We start from the raw sequence: 9,421 nt of genomic DNA on the forward strand, positions 1-9,421 counted from the left end.
TCCTGATCAGCTGTTTCATGCCCGCGTTCATGCTCTTCATCCTGGCCGGGATCAGCAGCTCCATCTTGGGTTCTCCAGGAGCGCCTCCCCGAGGGGCACGATCTCCTCCCCCTGCTGCACGTAGCTTCCCAGGAGCTCCTTCTGGGTCTCCACGTCAACGAACGTGATCCGCTCCACCATGGCCCAGATGATGATGCCCAGGGCAAAGATGTCTGCTTTAGCCGTGTAGCGCCTCCCACACCTCTGAGCCATGTAGAAGTCCGTGCCGCACGCTGTGGAGAGGAAACACTTGTTGACGGAGGCTGTTCCTCAGGGTTGAGGCCCGACGTGGAGCAGACCTTTGACAGCCCGAAGTCTGCCACCTTCAGGGTGGGCTCGGGGGTTCCCGCCAAGGTCCTTCCCTGGGAATGAGGATGTTGTCAGGCTTCAGTCCCGGGGATGATCTGGTTCGGTGGAGGAAGGCCAGGGCACTTCCTAACTGCAGCATGAAGCTGGTGTTGGTCTTGCGGCTGGGTTTACGGGACAGCAAGTAAGCGTTCATATCTCCTCCGTCACAGAAGTCCATAACAACCACAGATAGTAGGCACAGCACGGGTCAAAGGTTATCTCTCCCTTCAGAGATGTCTCCACCAGCTGGAGATAGAACAGAGACAACAGAAAGGCCATCAGAAAGGCATTAGTATTAACAGTACATCATATAGTAATTCAGCAGACAGCCAGACACAATCCAAAACAGACACTGTATATACAGGCATTCAGTATGTGCCCATGCAGGAATTTTGCCCAAAACCGTGGGGTTGCCAGCACCATGCTCTAACCAATGACTGCATGACAGCCATTGGCACCCACATAAGAGATGAGAGCAATGCTCTGTATTCTTGGAACACTTGGCTCGCTTCAGAAAATGTCACCAATAAGATTAATGCTGAACTGACTGCTGAACAGATCAAAAAGAAATCGTTCAAAAAGGCTGCTGGGAGCCAGCCGACAGGCTCTGTGTCAATTCCCATCACGTTTCAGAGGAAATGCTAACTGGAGGAAAATTCCTAAGAAAACAGAACAAAATGCTATTTCTAGCAGCGCTACCTACCTGACAGGGAAATAGGGAAATTGATTATGTAATCTAAAACACAGTGGCAGTCCTGATTATTGATAAGCCAAGATGGAGGAAGAAAAGCACTTCTATTAAATTCCTTGAGGGGGGTGAAGAGAATTTTCAACAAACAAGCAAAACTGCCTTGTCTCGTGCCATTTGCTTTGAATTGACAGCGTGACTGCCAGCCTCCTCTGTGAGCCGTCAAATGGAGGGGTGTGTGTGTTTGTCGGTTTATCTGTCTCGCTGGCTCCTTGTGTTTTTTGTTTTCAATCAAAACTCGTTGTGACGGCTCTGATCTTAAAAAGACTTCTGCTGGATGAACTGGGTTAATCAAGCACACATCTCCTTTTGACAGCTGACCAGATCAAAAACCTATCCTCTCCCATAGAAAATGTGCTGCAGGATTTTGACATACACACACCAGCAGCAAAACTATTTGGATTTTGAATTACAGACAAATCAAATGCCTGACAATCTTTATGGTACAAAACAACACATTGACAGTCCCACCACCTAGGAAAACCAGTCTGTACACAAAATTGTCAGTGAGCCAAGCCATCCGTAACCTAATAGATTGAAATAATTCACCAGCATTGCCAGTCAGATAATACAGTCCCTGGCCTCTGATCTATTATAATGATGGTTCCTCCCCCACCCACACGGTAATCCTGTCCCATTATCTAAATGTTCTCCCTCTATAAGCAGCAGTAGAACAAGAAAAGAAGACTCGGTCGGAAAACAAAGGATTGGAGGCGGTGGGGTTAATGGGGTACCACTGATTGTTGTTGAGAGCTAGGTGGTCAGCAGAACAAACTGAGAATGTAACCCTGATGACCCTCAATTACTGAATAATATCCCAACAAGGTGAGTTTATCCGTCATACTAAATTAAGAAATGCATATCTGTGAGTTGACATGACAGCCCCTGCTCCTGACCACATCAAAACCCATAGCTATAGGCCTAGTCTAGATGTAGTCTGATTAATTTTATCTCAGGAAAATTAACTAGCCAAGTGACACACTGTCAGATGGATGACACAAATAACAGTGTATAAATTTTTGCAAGTAAAATTAGGACAGTTGGCTTTCTACCCACAAGATAGCACTTGATCATGACTCCCAGTCCATTAAATTACACATAGGAGTCATTGAAGGAAGGCGTATTCTGTACTGGGGAGTTTTGAGAGCTAACACTCGGCCTGAACATTAAAATGCGTTACGGTTTGGAAGCATAAAGACGTTATCTTCCATATCAGTAAGAAATCATACTTATTACAACAGTTCTCATTGATACCTGGCCATAGAGCGTTAGGGTACCCACCCGGCCATAGAGGGATAGGGTACCCACCCGGCCATAGAGGGATAGGGTACCCACCCGGCCATAGAGGGATAGGGTACCCACCCNCAGTCGAGCTCTCTGCAGGCGATCCTGACCAGTCGGAGCTCCAGTTCAAAGGCGTCAGGCCTCTCCTGAGGGTTGAACGACAGCATCTCCCTGATCAGCTGTTTCATGCCCGCGTTCATGCTCTTCATCCTGGCCGGGATCAGCAGCTCCATCTTGGGGTTCTCCAGGAGCGCCTCCCCGAGGGGCACGATCTCCTCCCCCTGCTGCACGTAGCTTCCCAGGAGCTCCTTCTGGGTCTCCACGTCAACGAACGTGATCCGCTCCACCATGGCCCAGATGATGATGCCCAGGGCAAAGATGTCTGCTTTAGCCGTGTAGTGGCCCTCCCACACCTCTGGAGCCATGTAGAAGTCCGTGCCGCACGCTGTGGAGAGGAAACACTTGTTGACGGAGGCTGGTTCCTCAGGGTTGAGGCCCGACGTGGAGCAGACCTTTGACAGCCCGAAGTCTGCCACCTTCAGGGTGGGCTCGGGGGTTCCCGCCAAGGTCCTTCCCTGGGAGATGAGGATGTTGTCAGGCTTCAGGTCCCGGTGGATGATCTGGTTTCGGTGGAGGAAGGCCAGGGCACTTCCTAACTGCAGCATGAAGCTGGTGTTGGTCTTGCGGCTGGGTTTACGGGACAGCAAGTAAGCGTTCATATCTCCTCCGTCACAGAAGTCCATAACAAACCACAGATAGTAGGCACAGCACGGGTCAAAGGTTATCTCTCCCTTCAGAGATGTCTCCACCAGCTGGAGATAGAACAGAGACAACAGAAAGGCCATCAGAAAGGCCATTAGTATTAACAGTACATCATATAGTAATTCAGCAGACAGCCAGACACAATCCAAAACAGACACTGTATATACAGGCATTCAGTATGTGCCCATGCAGGAATTTTGCCCAAAACCGTGGGGTTGCCAGCACCATGCTCTAACCAATGACTGCATGACAGCCATTGGCACCACATAAGAGATGAGAGCAATGCTCTGTATTCTGGAACACTTGGCTCGCTTCAGAAAATGTCACCAATAAGATTAATGCTGAACTGACTGCTGAACAGATCAAAAAGAAATCGTTCAAAAAGGCTGCTGGGAGCCAGCCGACAGGCTCTGTGTCAATTCCCATCACGTTTCAGAGGAAATGCTAACTGGAGGAAAATTCCTAAGAAAACAGAACAAAATGCTATTTCTAGCAGCGCTACCTACCTGACAGGGAAATAGGGAAATTGATTATGTAATCTAAAACACAGTGGCAGTCCTGATTATTGATAAGCCAAGATGGGAGAAGAAAAGCACTTCTATTAAATTCCTTGAGGGGGGTGAAGAGAATTTTCAACAAACAAGCAAAACTGCCTTGTCTCGTGCCATTGGCTTTGAATTGACAGCYTGACTGCCAGCCTCCTCTGTGAGCCGTCAAATGGAGGGGTGTGTGTGTTGTCGGTTTATCTGTCTCGCTGGCTCCTTGTGTTTTTTTGTTTTCAATCAAAACTCGTTGTGACGGCTCTGATCTTAAAAAGACTTCTGCTGGATGAACTGGGTTAATCAAGCACACATCTCCTTTTGACAGCTGACCAGATCAAAAACCTATCCTCTCCCATAGAAAATGTGCTGCAGGATTTTGACATACACACACCAGCAGCAAAACTATTTGGATTTTGAATTACAGACAAATCAAATGCCTGACAATCTTTATGGTACAAAACAACACATTGACAGTCCCACCACCTAGGGAAAACCAGTCTGTACACAAAATTGGTCAGTGAGCCAAGCCATCCGTAACCTAATAGATTGAAATAATTCACCAGCATTGCCAGTCAGATAATACAGTCCCTGGCCTCTGATCTATTATAATGATGGTTCCTCCCCCACCCCACACGGTAATCCTGTCCCATTATCTAAATGTTCTCCCTCTATAAGCAGCAGTAGAACAAGAAAAGAAGACTCGGTCGGAAACAAAGGATTCTGGGAAAGCGGCCAAGCCCAACATGCTGCAGTGTTTAACAAGCTCGTAGAGCGTGTCGGACAATGTATGCAAGTGTGACAATGGCCCACGTGCRGCTGAGAGGCTACAATCAGTTGTTGCCAGGCCCTTTAAACCCTCAGTGAGCCAAGAGGGAGGAACATGTTGTTGGTAACAGACTAGACAGATTGGCCGGGAGAGAGGAGTCCCTTTAAACCACAGTGCTCAATGAGGACATGAGATGCCCCCTTAAAAACCAGTGTTGAAGGCACCACCTGACAACACAGAGCCACAAGGATGACTAGCTAAACAGAACACAGTCTTCTGAACTAACTAGTCACAGTATGAACACTCTGTAGAGGCATCCAACATGCTGAATGAGAGGCCAAAACACTGGAAGGAACAATAGCTAACGCCTTGAATTACTAGCAAACACTGGACTACCCATGTCGGTCACCTCTGTGTCCGTCGGTACAGCAGTGTACTCAGCCACTTGTGTGGCTGGCAACAATATGTAGAACAGCCAGAAGGGAAAACAATCCAACACTCCCTTTATCAAGTAGCATGACRGTGCTCAATGTCCAATACATCATCCTATAGCCAACATTGGGATCTACGGAGTGTGTGCATCTGTCCTGTCTTGTTCTACATAATTCAATCGTTATGGTATGTTTGTTACATTAAGTTGTGTTATTGTAAACTTATGTTATGGTAAATGTATTTAGGCTATCCTGGTATTGTGTTTTCTATCACTTCTATAATTGCCCTTTGGTGAATTGAGTTTAGGACTTCAAAAAGAAGCTTCTCCACTAACATTCTACCCATCAACATAATCAGATTCCTGCACCTCTGCTCTGACCACATACTCTTCAGCTGCAAAGTTGCTTCTCAGCATATGCGAGACAGAACCTTGAGGTTGAATGGTAAGTTCCGCCCTGCCAGCGTAGATCCGTTTGTGAGGTTCTTCTGTGGCCTTTCAACAGATATGCTCAAGATGTGTTTCCTCTGGTCTGAATTTGTACTCTTCCATGTGCTTACAATGTGTTTGAACTAGGGCCTTACTCATAAGTATCTGATGATATGTTAAGTAGGCTACATAAAGTTTGATATTTGGTGGGGGGAGTGGGGGGATTCAAAAACTAGGCCCATCCTTAAAACCTACACATAAACCCACTTGTAGGCTTGGGGGCATCCAGATTCTCATACTGACAGTGTGCCATACCGGGATATCCACGGCTCTTCATCCAGGAGAGGAATTCTCTGCTGTTACCAAGCGAAGCTTGATTTGAGTAAGCTAACCACTTAACTAGCAACTAAATTAGCAAACAAAACGCACAACTGCAGAGCATTTTAGCACATTTTAGACAGTTAAGATATCTAGCAGACAAACAGTTGTGAATTCCATACTGCAACTAAATCACCTGACCCGTGCTGGACATCAGTCAGTGACTCACAAGGCTCCAGTCTCTCATCATTATGTGCTTGTAAACAAACGCCACATGACTGGGGACTACCGGTAAGCTTCATAATGGAAAATTATGTGAAAGGTGACATATTGCACAAGTTGATGCAAGCATTTACTTAAGTACCAACAAATATTCAAATGTACTTCAACTTCAAAAAATAGTTGAGGTATTGACGGTATTAAAAAAATATATTTAGCCCGTGGCTATTTCCAAATACTCCAGTATACTATATACCACCCAAGCCTATCCTCCTGGAGCCTATTTGAAGACATCATATATAACCCTCTCCTGTCCGCTAGCAGAGTCCTTTCATATGAGCAACCCTGTCACATTGACAAAGGGAAACCTGAACCCCAGTAGCCCTCCCATCTCCCCCAGTTGTTTTTGCCTCCTCCCCTTTCTGTACATTTGATGCAATGCATTGCTTTTACTACAGTTCTAATTTATTACATTTTAATTATTTACTCATCTATTGTTTGTACTCATTGTGTATCCCTGTGCTTCATGTGTAAAAGGTGGTATCTGTACATTGTGTTTTAAGTCTATTATATATACATCCAGGTATAGCAGGGAGCTGGAGCTCTGGTTCATCCTCTGGACAGGTCTATCTGCATTTTACTACAGCTAGCCTTTTATTTATCAATCTTTCTAGCCATTCATCCATATAAAATGTATTACCTCTAGGTACAGTGGGGAGCTGGACCCGTGGCTCATCCTCTGAGCAAGATCATCCCTCTGCAGGACACACTCCTCCAGGTGGATGACGTTGGGGTGCTGGCTCTGGATACTGCTCAGGGCCCAGAATTCCCTGAGGGCCAGCTCTACATTCTCTGGGCTGTGGCAGCGGATCTTCTTCACGGCCATCCGGGCTCCAGTGCGTTTCACCACCGCCTCGTACACCACACCGTAGCTGCCACGCCCCACCTCCTGGATCAGCTCATACTTCGGCTGGCTGCTCACCATCCTCTTCCTCACTGTGCTGAGAGAGGTGGTGGGGTTAATGGGTTACCACTGATTATTGTTGAGCGTTAGGTGAGGTCAGCAGCACAGCAGAACAGAATGTAACACTTATGCCTCTTACCTACTGAATAGTCTCCCAACCAGGGGGGTTAATCTGTCATATGTGAGTTGACAGACCCCTCCTCCTTAGCACGTCAAAACCCATAGCTATAGGCCTAGGTTAGTCTAAGTATTTTGAGGAAAACAAACTACCTAGCTAAGTGACCATGTCAAATGCATGACAACAAAAACGTTAGTGTTCGCATTTTAGCAAGTCAAATCAGGACAGTTAGCTACCCACAAGAGAGCAAATGTGAAACCCTTCAGAGGCCAAAGCTTGCTAAATGTAAACAAATCAACTGTGCCCCTCACCCTCTGACCTGTACGTGCACACTAACGAATGGCTGGCAGCTGACACATTTTGAAAGGGGAAAATGTACGTTCGTCAGCGGACTGCCCAAATATGTAAGAATAAATCTAAATATATGTAAGAATAAAAACTAAATATAATCAAATAGTAATACGTTTAATTAGCTAAGCTCTTGAGAGGAATTGGTTAGCTAACACGGAAGCGAAACTGTTTTTTAGGTAGCTAACTTAACAGTAACTAACGTTAGCTAACTAGGAAGCCAAGGGAAGAAAATGGTGGCTAAAAATGCAATAGCTTATTAGCTAGAATCATTGCTGTATAACGTTACATGTAGCTGTCACCACATGGGGGGGGGGGGGGTGTAGACAAATTCGTTTGCTTAGTAGCTTACGTAAACTACCTAGCTAGCTTGTTCAAATCGTGTACACGTATATTGTCCTCTACAAAATTAGCACATTCGGCTAACTAACTAGTTCCACACACCTGCGCACATCACCAATCATTCATGTCGCACGAGCAGACAAAAGAACTGGCTTCTTCTGAAGACGAGGAAAGGAAATAAAGAGCAGCTAGCTATATATCTAACAAGCTACACATTTACCTGTTTTCGTCTTCTCTCAAGGATTCATTTGTTGTTGTCTTTCTCACTTTCTATGGCAGCCATTAGCCACCACTCAGCCAAACACGTTGTCGCGCAGATAGACAAGTTCTGTGAGCGTGCTGAGCAAATCTGCAGCTCAAGTACCCCATCAACAGCGCGCGCCCGCTTGCTTGACTCGCTACTAAAACAACACAGACAGTGTGCTCTGTAGAAGCGAAAGTGGGAAATACTGCCCCCCTTTTAAGCAACCCTCTCTAGCTGAAAGAGAAAATAACAATTGTGCCCCCGTTCATTGCATAGTTTTACATTCATGCCAATGGATTATTGCCCTGACAACTCCCTCCCAAAGTATACAGTCACGGTGCCTCTCGCTTTCATTACACCAGTAAAACGAGGAATAACATTTCTTCTTCCGTGCAGAAATAACATTTATTTTCAATACATTTTTAAATTCGGTACACGCACTGAGCAACGTTCTTTCGCCGAGATTGACCGGGGTGAGTCGTTTCTGAGAGGATAGTAACGACATCACACTGACATCAAAGAAATAGGTTGTCTTGGAAAACGATGAAATTCAAAATTTGTCTCATTTTTGTATAACCATCTTAAATTAGTGCAATTATTGTTTGTAAAATTGTATTGGTTTTCCGGCAACCCCCCTGAATGACATATTTAGTTTGCTCCAATGACACCATGTAGGTTGTACCATTATATTTTACATAACACAGACTATACGTTAATTATCTTGAATGAAATGACGCTCTGAAAGATACATTTAGCTCAACCATTATTTTAGGTAGTGGGCAGTATCAACAAAGAACGGTATGATGTATTTTATCTTGATCAACACGGTTTGCAGAAAATGTAACTCCCCTATCACAATATCTGTTTGGAGCATGCTCTTAAAGGGACAGCACCATGGACAGCACCATCACAGAGTTCTAAACCTAGAGGTGCAACAATGGCGAGACTTCCGGTAACGGTAGTTAAACAGAGCAAACAGACCAGGCCTGTGTTTGGGGTTTGAGTAGTCAATGAGAGAAGGGAAAATTCTTCCTTAGTTGTTAATTTTCTCGAAATCTAAAGACACAACGTAGATTCGAGCCAATGTATTAAGTAGTTGAACTTGTTCTTACTCCAACCTAGTGAAAGTGGCAAACTGATACGTTTTAATTTGTTCAAAAATAACTTTATATCGAAGGAGTGCCCATGATCTGACGGTTTGAACATGCGCAGTTCGGCGCAAGACCACGGTTAGCCGCGATGACGTGCTTCTACGCATGCGCTTAGCTAGCCAACGTCGCCATGACATCGCCTACTACAAGTGTGATCAGGGATTTCTATTGGAGAAGCCGTTTTAGCCTATCTCCATACTGTAATGTCTTTGGTACCATAATGTGGGTGGAAAGAAGATGTGCACAATGTTGCAACAAAGTATTAATAAACTTGCTATTATAAAGAAACATTGTCTCCTGAAACGTTTCTTTGTTACTTTGTAAAACAACTTTAAAGTCTCTAGGCACTAGACTACCAACCCATTAATC

General features: G+C 45.2%; 1 protein-coding gene across 1 annotated transcript in view; it reads right to left on the reverse strand.

Moving 5' to 3' along the window:
• Positions 1–9,421, reverse strand: part of LOC111955910 (replication protein A 32 kDa subunit) — a 29,410-nt gene that overhangs the window by 11,453 nt on the left and 8,536 nt on the right. The window contains exon 2 of the mRNA XM_070436354.1: positions 6,586–6,881. Coding sequence (XP_070292455.1) covers positions 6,586–6,870 — 285 coding nt within the window. The 5' untranslated portion in view covers positions 6,871–6,881. The remainder of the gene's footprint in view (positions 1–6,585; positions 6,882–9,421) is intronic.

The sequence above is a fragment of the Salvelinus sp. IW2-2015 genome, linkage group LG31, assembly GCF_002910315.2.
Source record: "Salvelinus sp. IW2-2015 linkage group LG31, ASM291031v2, whole genome shotgun sequence".
Taxonomy (NCBI): domain Eukaryota; kingdom Metazoa; phylum Chordata; class Actinopteri; order Salmoniformes; family Salmonidae; genus Salvelinus; species Salvelinus sp. IW2-2015.